A 22,012-nucleotide genomic window follows, 5' to 3' on the forward strand; every position below is an offset into this window, starting at 1 on the left:
TGTTCGTGTTTATATATGCGCCTTCACGACAAATGTAATTGCTTTGGGCAGTTTTAGCGTTTGAAGATGATTTTGACAGACATTATAATTAGCTATGGGTTAGCTCTGCGGCTAACTGTATCAAGAAGGTTGACTGCGGTAATATTTTGATGGTTTATTATTCTAAAACCATTGCAAGACACATGCAAGATATATTTCATGTTAAGGTGCAATTTTAACAAAATAATAATGCCCATATAGCCAATACTAGAAAGTCTTTTAGACCACAAAACCTAAGAACATTCCTCAAACCTGTCACATAAATCAGACTCAAAAAGGGGTTGGGCCATCACTTTGTAAGCAGGGAGAGCCTGACATTTTTAAGTTAAGAATATCCAGACTTAGTATTTTTTACATGAATATAGCTTGAGGTGGGACTATGCAATTAGCACTTGTCTGATAGATTTACTATTTTACAATAATTGGAAAGCTGTACTTTATGTACCAGTATTAAAATTGTGATGTCAGACCAATAGTATTCTGTTGTAAATAGCTGCAAACTCTAATCTTGTGACGTGTTAATGGTGATTTCAACAAACCAGCATATATTTAGCATTTTAATAGTATATCAACATTGATTAATAAGCAATGTCTAGTTAGCATAAGCTTTAACTTTATGTGTCAGTTTCTTAATCTCTACCAGCTATGTGAATTGATAATCATTTAGTTTCAAATGCTTTTGTGAATTGTGAATCTATTAATTAATTTGCAGTTAATACATGCAGCCAGTGTGCCTCTTCTATGCATGAACGTTTTTAATTTCTGAATTAAAATTAATTTCACTGTGTATTTTTTTATGCTATGGTGATGCAGAAGTCCTGGTATCACAATGATGAAATAGATTCTCATTTACAGAATGAAATTCTTGCCTTATTAAGGTGTTTGGCATCACACTTGTCCCCCAAATCAAAGTTATGTTGTGCAACAATCATAAAGAAATATATAGAAAAAAAAATATATATATATTTTTTTATTAAGTTTGACCCCCCTTTAGCATACATTTAAAGACAGTACATATTACAGAAATAATATGCTTCAAAAGAATATTGCATTTAATTTTCTGAAAACATTACTTTTTTAGGTTGCATGTTAACTGCAATTAATAAAAATGGTTGATAACTTAAATTTATATTAAATGCAGTTAGCTTAACTTTTGAGTGCTTTTTTGACTACCCCTAAGTTAAGTACATCTTTATATTTTATGTTGCATAATTATTTATGTTGTTATTTATGTTAATTTATATTGAAACTAGTATGTCATATGTTTACATAAATTTACATATGTTTTTACATAAATTTATAATGTTGTTATAATTTAGTACATTTAAAAAATATTAACTTTAAATGTAATTTCAAATAATGCGCTACAGCTAAAATGATTAATTTTATTATTTGATTTAAGTAAGTGTATTACTTAAAACACAAAAGTTTAGCAAAACAGTGATTGAAAATAAATTATTTAATGTGACATTATTTAACATTTTACTTAAATGTTTACAGTCATGAAAGTGTACTCTCTCTGTGACTCTGTAAAGACTTGGTGCCACTGTCAGCCTAATCACATTAATAGCAATAAATATAAACAAAGTTATATTTTCCAGTGCTTATATGGTCAGTTTGGCCACTAATACTATTCTTCAGGTGTTAACACATCAATATATTTTGGCTCTTTTTTTTGTCCCATTCTGTGTAAATAAGTGTAAAAACTTGAGATATTTCTCAGTTTTTTTCTGTGTTGCATGAAAACATGTACATGTAATATAATGAAATCTGTTATATAATAATATCATCCATGTTATGTTTGTATTGTTGTAGTATAATTATCATCTCTGGTGCCATTTTCTCAGTTTAAGAAATCCATAATCAAATGTAATAGATTTGCCTTTTCTGTTCTGACTGTGTGACATCTCTGACTGCTGCCTGATTCTCTTTACTGTCTGTAAAGGTTGGCGATGGACACACTTGATGGCGGTGCCAGTGAAGACACAAATGAAGCCGAGACTATTGGGGCGCAGAGCCTGTATGCGACGCTCGGCTTGTCATCAGAAGATGTGGATGCACTTGCTCAGATTCCTGAAAGTGAAATCAGCGTAGAAACCCTGCCTAATCTGATCATGCAGCTCAAGGCGAAGAGAGCCCATAAAGAGTCAGCTACCGCAGACACCGACTACAGAGACAAGTCCAGAATTTCACAGGACAAGCTGAATACACCCGAAAAATGCACCAGTGACAGATGCAGAAGCCCCTTGACTTCTAGCTCAGCGCGGCGCTCTGGGAGCCACGGGAGCCATGGGAGCCATGAGCATCATGGGAGAGGGGAGGGGCATAGGAAGGTTGAGAGGTACACAGGAGGAAGAAAGGACCTGGGTCACAGGAAGTCATCCCGGGAAAGACAAAGTGGGGATCATGTGACTGAGGAGACGGAGTCTGGTGACATCCCAATGGTTTTCCCACACAAATGCTCTCTTTGCAAGTGTGTGCTGAATTCCATGAAGGTAACTAGCAAAAATAAAAAGATATGTGGAAAATTGTGCACTGCGATAAAACAAACAATTGAAGTAAAACAACAAAAATATCTAGAAATGATTAACATTTTGTAAAATCAAATATTAGCGCTGGGCATTGTGACTAATGGTATAAAAGAGTTTACTTTTATGGGTAAGGCTATCCATGCTGCTATCAGTGAGTAGTTCTGCTTAACTTTGGTAAGTGAGGGAATACAAAAATACCCAGACAAGTCAAGACAAGACAGGGATGATGTGAAGTGGAGTTTCATTTTGGTGCCCTCATAGATATATTGCATGTATATTGGAGATTTTAAGGCTTCAGATGTGACTCATTCAATAGTAATTTTGAAATGTTTTTTTGGGGGTCCAAAGAAGTTCAAAATATTTTAAAAACAAACATATTTAATTTACTAGAATATCCAAAGTTAGGCATTATTATTTAGATAAATATATTATACTCATACCATGTTGTATGATTTTCTTTCTGGATGAAGGTGTTTTTATCGTGATCCTAAATGCTTATGTTTTGTTTTCTTGACTGTCAGACATGGAAAGACCATCTTTCAGGTGTCCGGCACAAATTACGTGAATCAGAACGAAGTACTCGCTCATTTCCACCCCCTAAAAGACCCTGCAACTCTGACTGTAAGAATAATAATTCCATTACTTCATTATTAAATTAGTTACTAACACCCCAGAAAAAGGTTTTGTGTCTTTTAGTTCATGCCTGTTAACTTTAAGATCATCTGCAAACTAGTTTACTCCTAGAAGTGGACAAATGTAGGAAATTACAGCAAATATTAAAAAAATTAAACCACAATTTCCATTTATTCATTATTCATTTATTCAACTGCAGACTCAGTTATCCAAGGTGACTTACAGATGAGAAATACAACAAGTGATTCAACCTAAAGAGGGAAATAACACGAGTGCTTGTAATACAAAGTTTTAAACATTGTTTAGCATAGTACAAGCTAGAACAGGGAAGGATTAAGGAAAAGTGAAAGCATATACAGTATATATATATATATATATATATATATATATATATATATATATATATATATATATATATATATATATATATATATATATATATATATATATATAAAAGATGCAGTTAAGTGCTCACAGAAGGGAGAAACCAAAAATATTGATCTTGTAAATGCCTCTGTATAGGTTCGTTTTTGTCCATTTAAATGCTCTCATAATTGTGACATTAGCTTAAACCTGTTGGCTTTTTATAAAACGGCAATTACTTAAGTATAATTTTCTCCAACTTCCTGTTTAAACATCAAATACATCAATGTATGAAAGAAAACTGGCTCATCATGCTATTTCATAGGGTATTTAAGTTTTAAAATTTAATTATATTTTAATTTTAGATTTCACTTGTGCAAGTTATTTTATATGTAGTACTGTATACAGTTTTATAACAGCTAAATTGCACAAAATTCATAAATTAAAAAGTTTTTTTTTTTTTTAAGGGGATCAGTACATGTCCACCACATCAGACCACCTCTACCCTCCTAAGGTAATTTAAGTTGTGTGCTGCTGTCTTATGTTCATTTCTGTTATTTTTGCACTCAAATTGCTTTTTTTTCATGTGGTTATATTATCCTCAGCCGAATACAAGAGTGGTAGTTGCCAAGTTTCCTATGGGTGCTGTGGCCGTGGGGGAGCTTTTAGAGCTTGGCAAACCATTCGGGACAATTGTGAAACACCTGGTGTTTCCAGCAAAGGTGGGACATTTATTCATATATACATATACATTTATTCTCAGTGGTGAACCATTTTGTAAATTGCAACTTTGTTTTGCCCACCATTTTTTGTGTTGTGAATTGTGATTGAGCAGTAAACGTTTAACGGTGTCTTGTAGCATTATAACACTTTACTAATGACTTCTATTACATAATTTTATTACAGTGATATTTAAAGGGTTAGTTCATCAAAATGTAAAAATCTTTTACTTGACCAAATTTATTCTGTGGAATGTGAAAGGTGAAGTTTAGCAGATAGCACCGTAAAGCTAGTCTGTGTGATTTGGATTAAATTCGAATTGAGTGAAATTAAAGGAATAGTTAACTCAAAATGATAAATTGCTGAAAATTCTCACCCTGAGGCCTTTTTAAGGCCCTGAGGAAGTTATGACTTTCAACCAATCCCTTATGGCCAGAATATGAGTCCATATTTCATAATAACGCTTTCTCCAGTGAAAAAGTCCATCCTCTGTTGTGGTCTCACATCAAAATCCCACATATTTGTCAAAAACTGTTTTGGACTGTTTTTGCTTGTAAACGGTGCTTGATCTGGGAGTATTTCTCTCCTGATTCAGACGAGATGTGTTTTTCACTGGAGAAAACAGTATTATGGATAAAATACTCATATTGTTTTTAATTTTTGGGTGAACTAACCCTTTAGTTGATGGACTGGAGTCTTGTGGATTACCTGCGGATTATTGTGATGTTTTTTATCAGCTGTTTGGAGTCTCATTCTGATGGCGGCACCCATTCAATCATTCACCCATTCACATTCCAGTCAGACTCATACACACCTAGTCAGGGTTGATAGGTTTTTGCAACAAAACCCACCCAATTGCTACTCAAAACTAGCCCAAAACTGGCCCAGTCGCATTTAGAGGGGGGTCCCCCAGTAAAAATTGCTTTCAGAGGGGTAAAATACACGTTTTTTCAGTGGGGATCTTCCAATAAAATTAGTATTCCAGTGGCTAAATATCACGTTATTGGGGTCGCTTTAACCCGCGGACATGAAGAACAACCCGCGGCAACAGTGTTAAAGTAGCCCATTTCCACAGGAAAACCGCGGTCTTGGCAACACTGCACCTATTATATGTGAAACAGGTCTTAAAGACCCTCTCGTTGTTTTTTTATATCTTTATTTATTTATTTCTATGGATGTTAATGGTCCATTAATTTTGTTTGCTGGGTAACAGGGATTTTTGGAGTTTAATTCTCACAAGGAGGCTCAGAATATGGTCAGTCACTTCCAGTTGAAACCAGCCTTCATAAAGGAGAGTGCAATAATCCTGTACTTATCACCAACAGTGGAAGGCATTTATGTGAGTAGAAAACCCACAAATCACACCCTCTATACTTTAACAATCTATCCATTTATCATGGATTTCCTTGACAGTTACATTTTGTTTGCATATATTTGATTGACAGACACCACCCAAGTTTGATGTGCCTTCACCAAAACGAACAAAACGTTCAAATGCGCCTTCGGTGGTTTGTTTTTCACGTTTGCCTTCAGGGGAGGGCGTGGAGGCTGAAGTGCTGGAGCTTGCAGGCATGTTTGGTGAGGTGTGGCAGTCAAAGTTCACTGACTGTAAGGTGAGGATAACCATCTTGAATAACTTGTGATGTCAACTTGTAGTGAAACTCAAGAGACAGTGTGGGATCTTTTAATGTACAAACTAGGGTGGTGGAAAATGTACACTAATCAGCCACAACATTAAAAGCACCGGTTTAATATCGTGTAGTGTAATATTCTCCTGCAGTGATAGCTGAGACGACATTCACACTGCAATGGTTACAACTACTAATAGCCTATAAAACTGAATTGCTCAAGACTAGGGATGTAACGATTCACTCAACTCACGATTAGATTCGATTCACAGTTTTGATTTCATGATTCAATTCTCAATTTTTTTTTTATTTTTATTTTTTTTTACAAAATGAGATTTAAGACAAATTATAAATTAAATGTGTCCTTTTATTATTGCTTGGACAAAATGCTGCATGTTTCTTTGTGAAATTGAAATATAAAACTTGCATATTATTGCTCTTTTGTTGGTTTTGATTTATAAATTGCTTTGGAAAAAAAAGCGTCTGCTAAATAATAAAATTTATATATAATGTAAATAACAAAACTAAATTGAAATGTTAAAACAAGCCCAAATCAAATAAATGAGTAACACAAAATAAATCTCTTCATATAAACAAAATATAAACAAAATAAGGCTTTGTCTGTGCTCTTTCCATTTAAAATGAGAGGCAACCACTGCATTTTAATCATGATCCAAACAAAGATGCTGCATACAGTACATGCAACATGAGCAGTTTTTAATCTAAATTAGATTGTATAATTTCGAAATTTGAAGCAAAAACAGAATGGTTTGACTTCAGTTTTGTGGAACCATACAAAAAAAATTTCTGCATGACATGAGAGCTTAACGAGATGCAGATTAACTCTTTGCCAGCAGATGGCACTTAAAGCATTTCCTTGGTTTCCACTATAAACAAAGCAGTGGTGCACTTACAGTATACCGTACATACATTTTCAATGGAGCATCAGAAAGCTCTCGGACTAAATCTGAAATATCTTAAACTGTGTTCCAAAGATGAACGGAGGTCTTACGGGTTTGGAACGACATGAGGGTGAGTCATTTATGACATAATTTTCATTTTTGGCTGAACTAACCCTTTAAGAACGTCTCGGTTACGTACATAACCCTCATTCCCTGATGGAGGGAACGAAGATGTTATGTCATGACAACAATATATAGGGATTCACTTGGGAGCCCCAATCATCTCTGACTTTAAAAAGAAAACGGCAATTAAATTTGGCTAGTGGATTTTGCATACCTGAGCCACTCCCCGTGATTACGGGTATAATTAGGCGACAGGTGCATCCACTCTTCAGGTTTTACGCCGAGGAGCTGAGAACTTGTCCCTGGCCGCCAGCGATGGTTCGAGGTTGTGGCAAGGGGACATAATGTCTCCGTTCCATCCATCAGGGAATGAGGGTTACGTACATAACTGAGACGTTTCCTATCTGTCGGTCACTACGAGTTATGTTGTGAAGACATTACGGGGCCCTGGAAAGCGCCCTGAACCCCATCACAACCCATGACTTAGACCTGGAAAGCACCCTGAACCCCGTCATAACCCACGACTTAGCTAATGTTGGCAAGCGGCCGCGTGTCAGACAAACGTTACGCAAAGGTCATAACCTTCCCACCGCCCCAGCACAAATTCACTGGCCTTGGTACCCGCAGGCACCACAGTCGAGTACATCGCTTCTGGAGATAGCCAAGCTGCTGCTCCTTTCCCCACAGAGATTACTTAACAGAAGGGATTTTAACCTTCAGTGAATGATTTGCTTCAACACTTTCCGATTTGTTGTTACAGCTTAGGCAGAAACGATGGCGAAGCGAGCCTTCTGGAGAAGTGTGCTACGGAGGCCACACCCTGCCTGTAGGGTGGTAATGTGGAAATTCTCATATGGTTTGACCCAAGCCTGGGGCAGTACGACATATGGAATAGGTCTCTGGAGCAGGTCCTACCTGAGAGCAGGGATGGAACAACTGCCAGCAGAGACTGACAGAGCACTCTGTCAAGGAAAGACACGGGTTACAGAGAGGGAAACCTTACCGTGGAAGAATACACATATGGGATTGCCATATGGACACCTAGCCCAGTACAGGGGCTGACCGGAGACCCGGGCAAGCTAACACCGATACTGGGCCTGGCTTCAGACTGCTCCGCCCAGTCTGACTGCCGAGGGTGCTAGAGGATACTCCGCCAGGGTTCGCCGTCCGGGGAACTTACTGGAGGAGGAGAAAGGCGCTCGCATCAGCGGTCGAGGGGGAATGGTGCAGCCACCGATTACCTGTTACCCAGCACATGGGAACAAACTGGCTCAACGCGGAGACTGTAGAATCTTGCCAAGGTGTTCAGTGTCACCCAGCACGCAGCTCTACAGATGTCTGGCATAGAGGCACCGTGCGTCAGCGCATAGGAGAAGGCAACACTCCTTGTAGAGTGAGCTCTCACCCCCAGGGGACATGGCTCGCCTTGGGATTGATACGCCAGGGCGATGGCATCCACTATCCAGTGGTCCAACCTCTGCTTGGAGACTGCCTTCCATTTCTGCTGACCTCTGTAGCAGACAAAGGGCTGCTCAGAGCTTCTAAAGCTCTGGGTGTGGTCCACATATATGCGCAGAGCTCTTACAGGACACAGCAGTGCAAGGGCTGGATCTGCCTCCTCCGAGGGCAGTGCTTGCAGGTTCACCACCTGATCACGGAAAGGCATGGTGGGAACCTTGGGCACATATCCAGGCCGGGGTCTCAAGACATCGTGAGAGTAGGCCTGCCCGAACACAAGGCAATCTTCGCTCACCTTGGGTCCCCGACCCTCTTGATGGAAGTGAGTGCGGTCAGGAGCGCTGTCTTAGCAGACAAGAGCTTAAGCTCAACTGAATCCAGCGGCTCGAAGGGACCCCTCTGAAGTCCAGCCAGGACGATAGAGATGTCCCAGAAGGGCACCAGGGACTCCCTCCTTGGGACTCGGGAGTGTTGCCAGTGATGAAGTGGTGTCATATTAAGCAATCCATGCGGTGTGACTGCGGCTGCGGATGCCATATGCTCCTCGAGCCTCTGAATGTGTTTCAGTTGAACCACCGTCCTGCCTCTGAAGGAACTCAGGCAGTCCAGCATTGACTGGGCAAGCTCGCTGGTGAGTTGCGCCGTCATACTCACAGAGTCTAACTCCACACTGAAAAAAAGAGATTCTCTGCACAGGGGAGAGCTTGCTCTTTTCCCAGTTGACCCGAAGCCCCATCTGGCTGAGGTGCCGGAACACAAGGTCCCTGTGATCGCACAACTGTTCTCGTGACTGGGCCATAATGAGCCAGTCATCCATATAGTTGAGGATCCTGATGCCCACTTCCCGTAACGGGACAAGGGCACCCTCCGCTACCCTCGTAAAGACAGAGGGGACAGGGACAGCCCGAAGGGGAGGACCCTGTACTGCCATGCCCGACCCTCAAACGCAAACCATAGGAACGGCCTGTGTCGAGGGAGAATCGAGACAAGAAAGTAAGCATCCTTCAGGTCGACCACTGCAGATCAATCCTGGGGTTGGATGCATCTGGTGATGCGCTTCTGTGTCAACATCTTGAATGGAAGCTTGTGAAGGGCCCGATTCAGGACTAACAGATCCAGGATTGGCCGTATGCCACCACCTTTCTTGGGTACGTTGAAGTAAGGGCTGTAAAACCCCTGCTTCACCTCGGCTGGAGCAACCGGCTCAATTGCATCATTTGCCAGAGATGAGTGGAGAGGCAATGCGTCTCCCAACCGCAGCTTCTTGGCCGCTGGCAAAGGGGGGCCTCGTGGGTGAGAATGAGGAAGAGGTGCGTCGTTCACTGCAATCCACGAGCCTGAGAAACCAGAGGAAAAGGAAATTGCTCTTTTTTTCAAAATGTGGAGAACAGAAACAAACATAAACTGAAGATTCTCCAACTGGCCCTCCTCCAGTGGAAGGAGCGGCCCTGTCTCCGCTGTCTCCTGATAAAGAGCAGCTCCCCACATCCCCTTCATCAACCTCCTGGACGACTTAGTGGCCGGCTGGGACATGGGGGGTGCCGCACTCCTGCGAGATGCTCGACGCGCCAGCCCTGATGTAGTTTCAGCACAGGGCGGAGCACCTCGACCACGGCGATGAACAACCCAGCCTGGGAGACAGGAGCGTCGAAAAAGCATACCTTGTCGACATCTCTCATCTCTGCCAGGTTGAGCAAGAGATGGCGCTCTTGGACCACCATAGTGGACATCACCTTCCCGAGGGACCGCGCTGTGACCTTCATTACCCATAGGGCGAAGTCAGTCACGGAACGCAGCTCCTGCATCAACCTCAGGTTGGAACTACCCTTGTGCATTTGTTTGAGTGCCTTGGCCTGGTGAACTTGCAGGATGGCCATAGCATGTAGGGCAGAGGCAGCCTGGCCCGCAGCACTGTAAGCCTTGGCTGCAAGCGTGGCTGTCAGCTTATAGGCCTTGGATGAGAGACGTGGACAATTCCTCCATGTGGCGGCGTTTTGTGGGCACAGGTGCACCGCAACCGGACTCTCCACCTGGGGAACGTCAACATAGCTTCTGGCCGTAAAAGGGGCCATCTACGATTTCGTCAGCTCCTCATGCACCTCCGGGAAGAAAGGCACCAGAGCAACATGCGATTGTGAGCCGTGTGCAGCCCCGAGATACCAATCATTCAGCCGCGAGGGCTTGGGATTGGGTGGTCTATTGACCTCCAGCCTGATACTCACGGCTGCCCGGCCAAGCATGGCCGTCAGCTCTGAGTCCGTTTCGGTGGAGGCGACAACACCTGAGGGGGGCAGCCCCGCCGAACCTTCATCCCCAGAGGACGATAGCCCATCCCCTGGTGCTGTTATCAACATATAGTCTTCTGGAGGTGAACGGAGTGAAAGCTGGTAGCCGCTCGAGACGGGCCAACAGAATCACTCGGGAATTGAATGGAGCTCTCGCTGCTTGAGGAATAAGAGGTCCGTGGGGCGGTGCCTGGCGGAGAAGCTCTTATTGTAACCCTCAGATCTCCCAGAGCGCCAGCCGGCGGTCCTCTGCTTGAGCCAAAGAGACCAGGACGGGTGACGACAGGGGATGCCCCTCCCTTTACCAAAGAGAGTCGAGACCGCAGCGAGGCTATGCTCATACGTTTGCAGTGAATGCATGAGTCATCCATGAACGGCGCTTCAGCATGTTGGATGCCCAGACACTGAAGACAACAATCGTGTCTGTCATCAGAAGACCGCAATCGCTTGCCGACAGGGACACCACTGTTTGCACCGTAATGCCAACCCAGAACAGCTTCCAGTCAAATGATGAAAGGCTTTGTGGAGAACAGCACACTTTATCCACTTGGCTTTGAAGCAAAAACTGGGTGGATCCACCTGTCGCCTTTTTATACCCATAATCACGGGGAGTGGCTCAGGTATGCAAAATCCACTAGCTAAATTTCATTGGCATTTTCTCTTAAAGTCAGAGATGATTGGGGCTCCCAAGTGAATCCCCATAATGTCGTCACAACTTAACTCGTAGTGAACTTTAATATACATTATACAGCAGCAAGATGAAAAGAAAATACTATCTAAACTTTTCTAAAAACCGTAAGTTCCCCTCAGACATACATTCATATAAACTCCTACCCCAATTGAATCGGGATTTGTTTAGCATCTCAACCAGTTTAAATCGTCACATATTTTAATACATTTTTAACCGGCTCTCGGTTAATCGTTACATCCCTACCAAGACATCATAACAAGTGAAGCCACCATGCCATGATTTCATTTAGTAAACATTTTCTAACAAGTCCACGTTTTTATATCTGAAGTCTCTCTGCAAATTCCCATATGACAGATTTCTTTAAACAAACAGTAAAAATGAAGGCAGCTGGTTAAGTAAAATAAAATGAATGCAATACAATGCTTTTCCCTAGAGTTATTTTTTTCTAGCTGACTATCCAGTTTATGTACAATGAATCTTTCCTGAGGTAAATGTGACTTTACGTGACATTGTGTGTTTTACTGATGTCTTTCTGTGGCTGAAAAAACACATTTATGGTTTGTATTTTGTGATAAAACAGACAGAATTTGAAAGCTCTGTCACGTACGCGTACCCCAGTTGGAGAACCACTGCTCTAGATAATCAGTTGGATTGAGATCTGGGGAATTTGGAAGCCAAAGCAACACTGTGGGCTTTTTGGTATGTTCCTTATACCATTCCTGAACAATTTTTGCAGTGTGACACAGTGCATTACTCTACTGATAGTGGCCACTGCTATCAAGAAACACCTGTTGCTATGAAGGGATGTTCATGCTCTGGAGTAATCTTTAGGTAGGTGGTACATGTCGAAGTAACATCCACATGAATGTCAGGATCCAAGGTTTCCCAGCAGAGCAAAACAGTGCCTCTGCCAGCCTGACTTTTTCCCATAGTGCATCCTGCTGCCATCTCATCTCCAGGTAAACAACAAGGTACTCATGTATCCGGCCATCCGTCTGATCTAAAAGAAAATGTGATTCATTAGACCAGACAACATTCTTCCATTGCTCCATGGTCCAGTTCTGATGCTCACATAGATGCTTTGGTGGTGGGCAGAGGTCATGACGGCCACTCTGACCGGTGTGTGGCTACACAGCCCCATAAACAGTAAACTGTGATCCACTGTGTTCTGACAGTTTTCTATCACAGCCACAATTGAGTTTTTCAGCAGTTTAAACTATGGTAGCTCCTCTGTCTTTCCTTGCATCACTTTTGATCGAGACTAATCAATGTCTACCAGGAACAGCACATGTGATTTGCTGTTTTGGAGATTTGTCGTCTAACTATCACTATTTAGCCCTTGTCAAAGTTACTAAGATCTTTTCGCTTGCCCATTTCTCCTGCTTCCTACACCTGAAATCCAAGAACTGCCTGTTAACTTTTGACTTTCTGCCTAAAACAGTATATCATGTCCTTTAACAGGTGCCACTATAACAATATAATAAATCTTGTACCCTTCTCCTGCGAGTGGTTTAAATGTTCTGGCTGATCAGTGCATATATATTGATACTTCACTGAGATTATACTGTTAAATTGAATCAGTTTATTAAATAAAGGTTTTCAATAAATTGTATGCATTAATTTTCACAGCCTTTGTAGAAATACATTTTGTTTGTTTGGTTGCTTTCCCAGTAAAACTCTTGTATGTCTATGTGTGTGTAGGCCTTGATTGAGATGGTTGACTGGCGTGATGCTGACATCATGGTGAAGTATTACTACAGTAACCCACTGAGGATTCAGGGCAAAAGTGTTAAAGTGTCCATGTCGCACATCACAACCCTGAGGTAAGAGAATTCTGATATCCCAAGCCCTAAAGAGGCACTTAGACCAGTGTGTTGGGGGTAGGTTTGTGACGGTATCAAATTTTCATGTTGCGATAATTGCTAAAGCTTTTACAGTATTATCATGGTATCGAAATTTAGTTGCAAAAAAGTTTTGTCATAATACAGTATAACAGGTTTAATAACTTTTTTCTTAAAAGAACCGAACGTTTAAAAAACCCAAATGAAGGTCAGAACCCTGGATAAATGTAATATACGAGCTCTCAGACAGGAATTCATCCTTTTGCTAAAAACTTAGGTGTGATTTTTGACACTGATCTGAATTTTAAAAAACAGATAAGTGCTGTGGTGAAGAGCAGTTTTTTTTCAACTAAGGCAAATAGCCAAATTAAAATCTATGCTTTCATTTAAGGATTTAGAGATAGTTATTCATGCCTTCATCACTTCCAGACTTGATTATTGCAATGCGCTTTATATGGGTCTCAAGCATTCATCGCTGAATTGCTTGCAGTTGGTCCAGAACGAAGCCGTGAGGTTGCTGACGGGTACTTAGATGAGAGAAAGCATTTCTCCTGTCCTAGCATCTCTTGGTTACCGGTGCAGCATAGGATCCATTTTAAGATTTTATTATTTATGTATAAAGCATTAAATGATCTAGCCCCTTCATACTTGTCCTAGATTCTCAGCTATCATCAATCCTCTCGCTCTGTCAGATCCTCTGATAAACTTTTCTTGCATATACCTTGCTCTCGCTTGAAATTTAAGGGGGGTCGTGCTTTTTCTGTAGCCAGTTCTAGACTTTGGAACAGCATACCTCTAGACATTAGTATCTTAATGTGTTTTTGTATTAATTGTGTTTTGAGTCATTTCTTTTTATTCTCTTAATCTCTATATTTACTTCATTTGTATATGTACAACACTTTGGCATACACTAGCTGTTTTTAAATGTGCTATATAAATAAACTGATCTTGGTCTGAATATATCACATATGTCTAGTTGTGGGGCAAAAAGTCTGTTGGTGCTACATTTAAAGTACTGCTTTAGTTTAGACATCTAGTTCAGATCCTGCCGTAAAGCTGCTCAAGACAACAGTGTCATCATTTAGCTCAAGTCAGTAATTGATATAATCTGTGTGGTCATTATAAAAGTGTTTGTTATACTGTAGTTATTTGTGATTACTGTGTGAGTTAATCCACTGGTCAAAAAAGTATATTTACAAAGAATTATTCATTGTTAAAAGATCGCAATCTCGATTCAAACACCCGCGCAATCTCATTTCTAAATGACAACGATTGAAAACAAGATTTTAATTTAGTTTTAATTTATTCATTCATGATTCATATAATTTGTAAGTGCTGTATGTTTGGGAAAATTAGGAAATGAAGTGAATCATGCCTCCATTAGCTGAATATGGAGATGTTTTGATTAATCACAGATACTGTCCATAGAGCTTAACATGAATTTAACTTTTTAAAGACTATTTTAAATGCTTCCTTAACTGAAAACTTTTTTTTTTTTTTTTTTTTAAGAGAAAATAGTCCAGAGTCTGTGACCAGAAAATCTGACTCAAGCAAGTACAGCAGACAAAGAGAAGAGTCAACATCTAGCAACAAGGACAAAAGCGACAGCTCAAACCAGGAAGCCACAGAGAAAGAAGACGAGTTGATGGAAAGTGAAGACAAGGTTCTCGAAGATGAGGAGGGAATTCAGTTGGAGGATGAACCTGGGCTGCTTGATGAGGGGTCAGAAGGCATTGTGGCTAAAACTGAGGTGAAAGAAAAAAAGGAAGAGGAGGAAAAGATGGAAGAGGAGAAACCTACCACTGCTGAGAAGGAGAATAGAGAGAGAGGTTCAGAGCAGAATCAAGAGGAAGAGGTGAGTTGATAGAAGGTGGGGTGTGTCATTTTTAAAATGCTTTTTTTCTGAGCGTAATATGCAGAAACAATTAGTTAGCCATTCATAGATAGATATGAACACCTGAAGAGTGTAGACACTTGCCCTTGGTGCACTGTTTGTTGTTGCAACCAGTTGTGTAGGTGCAATGAAATGTTTGAGATGTGAGCAAGACTATCCATTAGCAGTTATCCTTTCCATCTCAAAGGAAGTTAATTTTCTGGTGCTGGATCATTTTAACGGCAAAATAAAAAATAAGTAAATAAATAATAAAAATAAAACAATGCAGCAAATATCACTTTAAAAGTCAACAAGATATTTTTTTAAAGAAATTAATAATTTTATTCAGCAAGGATGCATTACATTCATCAAAAGACGTGATGTTACAAAAGATTCCTATTTCAGTGATAAGAAACGTTGTTTGCTCACCAAATCAGCATATTTAGAATGAAGGATCATGTGACACTGAAGACTGGTGTAATGATGCTGAAAATTCAGCTTTGCATCACAGGAATAAATGACGTTTTAAAATATGTTTAACCAGAATACATTTATTTGTAATATAATGTTTCACAATATAACTCTTTACACTATATGTTTGTTCTAATAAATGCAGCCTTGGTGAACAGAAGATAATTCTTTAAAAAACTTTTTAAAAAATCTTAGTGACCTCAAACTTGACATGTTTTGCATTATATGCCCTTAAAAATGATATACTGAGTTATTGACCCATGTGAATGAACTTCACTAGTTTCACAACTCAGTTATTCTGATTGCAGAATGAAACCCAAACAACCACTAATGCCGAGTTCACACTGCATGATTTTGAAAATCATTCGTTGTTTTCACACTGCACGAATATCTGGGGTAGCATTTAGTTGCTGCTGTGTTCAATGCACAATGGATCGGCAATAGGAGGTTACACACTGCATGACTTTGCAATAGGAATAATTGCCGACAACTGTCTGGTCCGCAAACACAACCAAATGCACACTGATATTATGATCTGTAACTCCTCCCCGAACAAACAATAACAAAGATGACTTTCTTGTTAACAACATACTTCTGCTGGGAAAATTTTATACACAAAAAACGAAGTACTTGAAAGTGTTTTGTGCATTTTATAATGCATATATTTCTTATGCCAAAGCCTTCAAAGTGATGAAAACAAAATGCAACAAATCTTTTGTCCTTTATAGAAGAATGTGATTTAAAGGAAAAATCCTAGCCTCCTTTTAATTTAATTGTTTTATTGAATAGATAAAATTGCTTTGTTTGATGTGGAGTCAAGACATTTGCAAATATGATTAAAAGATGAATATGAGACAAAACTACAGAATGTCATTTTATTTTTAGTTGTTTCAACACATACATGTTTTACCAAATAAAAAGGACAGCACTTTTAGAGTTCATTCCACTGTCTGATGTGAGCATAAGTATTGGGAAAGTATTCTTTGCCCAGATAAACTCCTTGACTGAACTGGCAGGGTGTTTTGGGTCACTGTCCTGATCCAATATGAAGTGCTTTCTGATGAATCTGGTGGCATTTTCATGAATATTGGTAGCCAAGATGATTCTGTACACTACTGCATTCATTCTGCTACTGCCATCATACATTAAGTCATCAGTAAAGTTGAGAGGGCCTGTTCCAGAGACAGCCATGCATGCCCATGCCATGACACCAACTCCACCATGCTTTACAGATGAGGCTGTATGCTTAAGGGTCATTCGCAGTTCCCTTTTTTGTCCACACTTTTGCTTTCCCATCATTTAGATAAAGGTTAATCTTTGTCTCATCTGTCCATAAAACTCTATTCCAAAATTCTACTGGCTTTTGCAAACTCTAATCTTGCCTTTCTATTTTTGGTGCTGATCAGACGTTTGCAGTTTGCTGTGTAGCCTCTAGAATTCTCCTGTTAAAGTCTTCTGTGGACAGTAGATTGTCAAAGAGTTACCCCAGCTTTGTTGGAGATTTTACAGACACGTATTTTAAGGATTTTTTGTATATATATACATCTTTTATGATTTTCCTGTCATCAACTGTTCTTCTCAGCCGATTAGGTCATTATTGGTTGCTGATGTTGCCGGTGGTTTCCAATCTCTTGATTTCTCCATGCCCTTTGTTTTTGCTATAGCTCTAACTGACCTCCTCTTTTCTTTCAGCATCCAAATTGCTTGCTTTTCTTTCAAAATCAGCTCCCCCATCTTCATCCTGGTTTGTCGTCATTGAATGCAATTCTCAGAATGCAGAAGCAATAGATATAACTGATACGGCACATTCCCTGCTTTTAATATCTGAACAATTAATGCAACAGGACACAGCTGATCACTTAGAGAGATCTGTGAGCCAACTGTTCCAGTACTTCACATCAGATAGGGGGATAAAACTCTAAAAGTGCTGATCTTAGTTGGTAAAATGTGTTGAAACACCCAATAATAAAATATGACCATTTGTAGTTTTGTCTCATATTCATCTTTTAATTATATTTACAGATTTCTTGACTCCACAGCAAACAGAACAATTTTGTCTTTACTGCTCAATACTTATGAAGGTCACTGTATGTGTGTGTGTGTATGTATATGTATCTTTATGCACCTGTTCAGTATATTCAAATTTTTTATGCAAAAAGGTACGGATTGCCAGGTTGTTTGTATATGGCTAATTGCTTAATAAAAAATGAAACACAAACAAAACATCCTCCCCGAACTTCCCGCTGCCCTGTATCTTGCTCTCTCATTGGCTGTGCATGACTGTGATTCTCTCAGATTGCGTCTTTGATAATTCACACTGCATGACTGTAATTGCCGACATGTCCAGATATGTAGCATGCAAAATATTCTCTCAGATCACATCTTTGATAATTACCACTGTGTGGTTATCACTCGCATGAACGAGCACCGATTTGCCTTCAATTTCACAGCATTTGTCATTATGTCTTATTTCTCTAGGGTGATTTGGATGATACAGAATTTCCAGAGAACATAGAAGATTTTGTTACATTAGATGAGCTGGACAACAATGCAGGAGGTGATTCCTTTTGATTAAATATTAGGAGGTCAAATCAAAATTAAATAAAATTTAACGTATGCATTTATGAATTGTTCACTAATGTGCATTTAGAAAATAGTGAATTTTCATTTCATGCCAAATTTAAATTCAAATCATATACATTTCTCCCACAATGTACTGTGTCTATGACAGTAACTCTTTTTTTCCCTTTTTTCCAGATTCTTCTGTGCCAAAGGTAAGTATCACATCTCTCATTTACATTAAATGTTGGATGCCTTAGGAAATAAACATATATTTCCTGTTCAACAGTATGAGCGATGGCAATGTGTATTTTTCATTCCACAATCACAGGATAGTAAAGTAGTGGTGGTGTGGCCTGTAAAGAAAACCCCTGACTTGATGAAGGATCTTTACAGTCTGTCTGCACCCTTTGGCAGTATGGTGAAGCATTCTTTATCCACGTTCAAACAAGAGGTCAGTGTTTTGTGTGTGGGTGGGGGTGGGGGGGGGGTTGCACATTATAATATAAAAAAGAAGTCTGTGCTGCATTTATTTGATCAAAAATTCAGTATAAAAGGTGATATTTTGTATTTTTACAATTTCAATGAACTAAATTATATTTGAATGCATTTTAAAATGTTAATTATTCCTGTGATGCAAAGCTGATTTTAGCAGCCATTACTCCAGTCTTCAGTATCAGTTTTTTGCAGTCAATACACATAACACGCTGTAATTGCTATCAGTTAATCATGCAATAACTGAAACAGCCAAAACCAAAACAGCAGTGGTTGGATCTCTTGAAAGTTATTGTGTCTTCTTTCCAGATGTTTTTAACCATGCTACCACATAATATGCTTTCAGTTTTACTAATCACAGTTCTCAATTTTCAGGTTTTGCCTTTAGCTGTTATGTTTATTTTTGTTCTTGTAGGCTATGATCGAACTGGAAACAGCTGAAAAAGCCCAGGAAATGGTGCAGTTCTACAGCAATCACAAGGCAACGATATGTGGCAGGCCGGTGTCTGTTTCCATGTGCCTTACCATGAAAACAATAGAGGTATGTGTTTGTGCTTTAAATTGCACTTCTCACAATATTATGGTTTTTACTATATATTTACTATAACTTTTGTTTGCCAGGGTAGGGCATAATGTCACAGCTTCCCTTAACAACTTGGTTCACTAAAATAGAAGATATTAAACATTTTGTGTATTCCCCTCATGTGCTCTCAATTGTGTGAGCTGTTTTCTCCAAAGAACACAGAAGGAAATATTTAGAAGAATGTTAAGACTGCTACACATCCATGAGCAACATCAAGAAAAGTTCTGAATAGAATGGAGGATAAAATAAATATATAAATACAAATAAAAAACTGACAGTATAGATAGAATATTGGGTGGAAGGGGAAAAAACATCAATCAATACACATGTTTTGAAATGACTTTTGTCATATAACATGTAATGGCCAAAATAATATAAAGATAAGGATATTTTGTGAACACTTGAGAATATTGTTATTCCAAATGTAAATGATTACCAAATTAAACTAAAATGATTGTGATGGTTTCAATCCTTCACACCATGTTTAGAGCCCTAGTGGGAGGTCTGTTTTCATCAGCTGTCTTCCCAACCAGAGGTACCTACGACAGAAATACACAGACAAATCCCTCTTCAAACTGACTAAACCTTTCGGAAAACTGACTGGCTACTCTCTGCACAGGTATCAAGGAACGGTACGTATAAACACATTTCCACTCATCACTATCTGCACTGCATCAAAAAAAGGCTTATCTTAGTATATTTGTCTTGTTTCAAAATATCTAAAAAAAATTCCTTAATATGCTAAAAGTAAAATATTGTAAGTAAAATATTCTTAAAACAAGATTCATTTACTTACCCCACTAGCAGATAATTTTATTATTTTAAGCAAAATGCACTTAATTTAGTTGTTTATGACTAAATATCTTGCGTCATTTTGCTCATCTAGTAAATGCATCTTAATTTAGGATTTTTTAGATTTTTTTCTATTGCTGTCAAATGACTACTCGTGATTAATCGCATCCAAAATAAAAGTTTTGTTTACATAATATATGAGTGTCTACTGTGCATATTTATTATGTGTATATAATAGGGCTGCACAATAAAACAAAATGCAATCGAGATGGCGATTTGACTGAAGCTGTGATTGGCATGCGTATCTTTCAGTGAAGCACAGTTCTGTGATCAGCAGCAAATCTCCATCCAAAGCGCTAAAAATGCCTTGCAGAAGAAACCCAGGAAATGCCTAAAGTGGTAGCTGGATAAACAGAAGATTTAACTGCTTTTATTGATTCAATGTGACTAATAAACACACGAATAGGACAATATATGGTTATTATTATTATTATAATTTTCATTAAAATAAAGTATATTTATAATGCAATGCCTTTATCACTGCTTAGAATACTATGAAATATGTTGCGTGCCTTATTCTGTGTAAGAACCCACATAATCTCACAGAAGGATTTATTTCAAACACTCAACTGACGTTAAGTGAGTTAGGAGTAAAAATATGTTATTAAATTTGATATTTTCACATGCTTTCAGATGGTGCAGCATTTACTACACAGAGCCATAGTTCACTGAGAAGCTATGCAAACAGCTGTCATTATCGCGAACGATTTCTTCAATTTCATAATCGGGCAATAAAATCGTCTGCAAAAATTATTTAATTTTTTTTTGCGTAACTTGTCAGTGTACGGCTCTGTGTAATAAATGCTGCTCCATCTGAAAGCACGTGATGATGATTTACTGGTGATTACAGAACCGACTTTACTAACAAAATGCACAATTACAATCGCATTCGATTAATCTGCATATATAATTACAAACACATGCTTGTGTGTGTGTGTGTGTATATATATATATATATATATATATATATATATATATATAAGACAAAAATGTTATGTTTATGTACTAAATATATTTATATAGAATATAATAATATAAATGTATATACATGTAAATATTTTCAAAATATATGCTGAATACATGTGTATTTATATATACATAATAAATAAACAGTACACATGCATATTATGTAAACAAAAACTTTTATTTTGGATGCGATTAATCACGATTAATTGTTTGACAGCACTAATTTTTACTAGAAACAGGACAAAAATAGTAAGTAAGATAAGAGAGCAGAAGAGCACAATTTGTGAATATTCACTTCTTGAGTACCATCATTACTCTTTCATGCTATTTGTTTTTCCCGTGCCTTGTCTTGTAACTTCTCAGTGTTACATGCAACTGGAAAGTACAAAGGCAGCTGAAAAAATGGTTGCACAGTACAGTCGGAGGCCTTGCAAATTTTGGGGGTCGGTGCTGAAGATAGCTATGTGCAGGAAAGGGGATTCTCTGATTCGCTGGTAGGTGTATTCATTAAAACTGTCACTAACTAGAGTGGATACACAAATGATAAAATACATTTCCATTGTTGACTTTGAGGCAATAGTAAGAATGTGCAGTAGGCCCAAACAGCATTTGAGCACACTTTAAAATGTCATTGAAGGAGAAATCTGCAAACAATTCCTGCTGGAGCATTTTTCAGAACTAACTTCACTTTCCTGTAGTACAGGTCATTAAAGGAGTAGTTCACCCAAAAATTAAATTCTGATGAAACTTTATTCACACTCAGGCCATCTAAGATGTAAATGAGTTTGTTTCTTCATCAAAACAGTTTGGAGAAATTAAGCATTTCATCACTTGCTCACCAATGGATCCTCTGCAGTGAATGGGTGCCATCAAAATGAGAGACAAACAGCTGAAAAAAACCACAATAACCCACAAGTAATCACACGACTCCAGTCCATCAGTTAAATGCTTCCTCTAGTAAAAAAAGTCCATCCCCTGTTGTCCTCTCAAATCAAAATC

General features: G+C 38.8%; 1 protein-coding gene across 3 annotated transcripts in view; it reads left to right on the forward strand.

Moving 5' to 3' along the window:
* Positions 1-22,012, forward strand: part of zgc:152816 (uncharacterized protein LOC777712 homolog) — a 32,493-nt gene that overhangs the window by 305 nt on the left and 10,176 nt on the right. For 2 of the 3 annotated variants that reach the window (XM_042725101.1, XM_042725100.1), the window contains exons 2-15: positions 1,985-2,534; positions 3,092-3,191; positions 4,034-4,080; positions 4,172-4,288; positions 5,500-5,625; positions 5,732-5,899; positions 13,075-13,196; positions 14,724-15,069; positions 18,037-18,115; positions 18,316-18,332; positions 18,407-18,571; positions 19,028-19,153; positions 19,684-19,827; positions 21,377-21,507. In XM_042725101.1, the coding sequence (XP_042581035.1) occupies positions 1,992-2,534; positions 3,092-3,191; positions 4,034-4,080; positions 4,172-4,288; positions 5,500-5,625; positions 5,732-5,899; positions 13,075-13,196; positions 14,724-15,069; positions 18,037-18,115; positions 18,316-18,332; positions 18,407-18,571; positions 19,028-19,153; positions 19,684-19,827; positions 21,377-21,507 (2,231 nt within the window). In that variant the 5' untranslated portion in view covers positions 1,985-1,991. The remainder of the gene's footprint in view (positions 1-1,984; positions 2,535-3,091; positions 3,192-4,033; positions 4,081-4,171; positions 4,289-5,499; positions 5,626-5,731; positions 5,900-13,074; positions 13,197-14,723; positions 15,070-18,036; positions 18,116-18,315; positions 18,333-18,406; positions 18,572-19,027; positions 19,154-19,683; positions 19,828-21,376; positions 21,508-22,012) is intronic. The other variant, XM_042725102.1, reaches the window with a different exon arrangement.

Source organism: Cyprinus carpio, chromosome B5 (genome assembly GCF_018340385.1).
Source record: "Cyprinus carpio isolate SPL01 chromosome B5, ASM1834038v1, whole genome shotgun sequence".
NCBI lineage: Eukaryota > Metazoa > Chordata > Actinopteri > Cypriniformes > Cyprinidae > Cyprinus > Cyprinus carpio.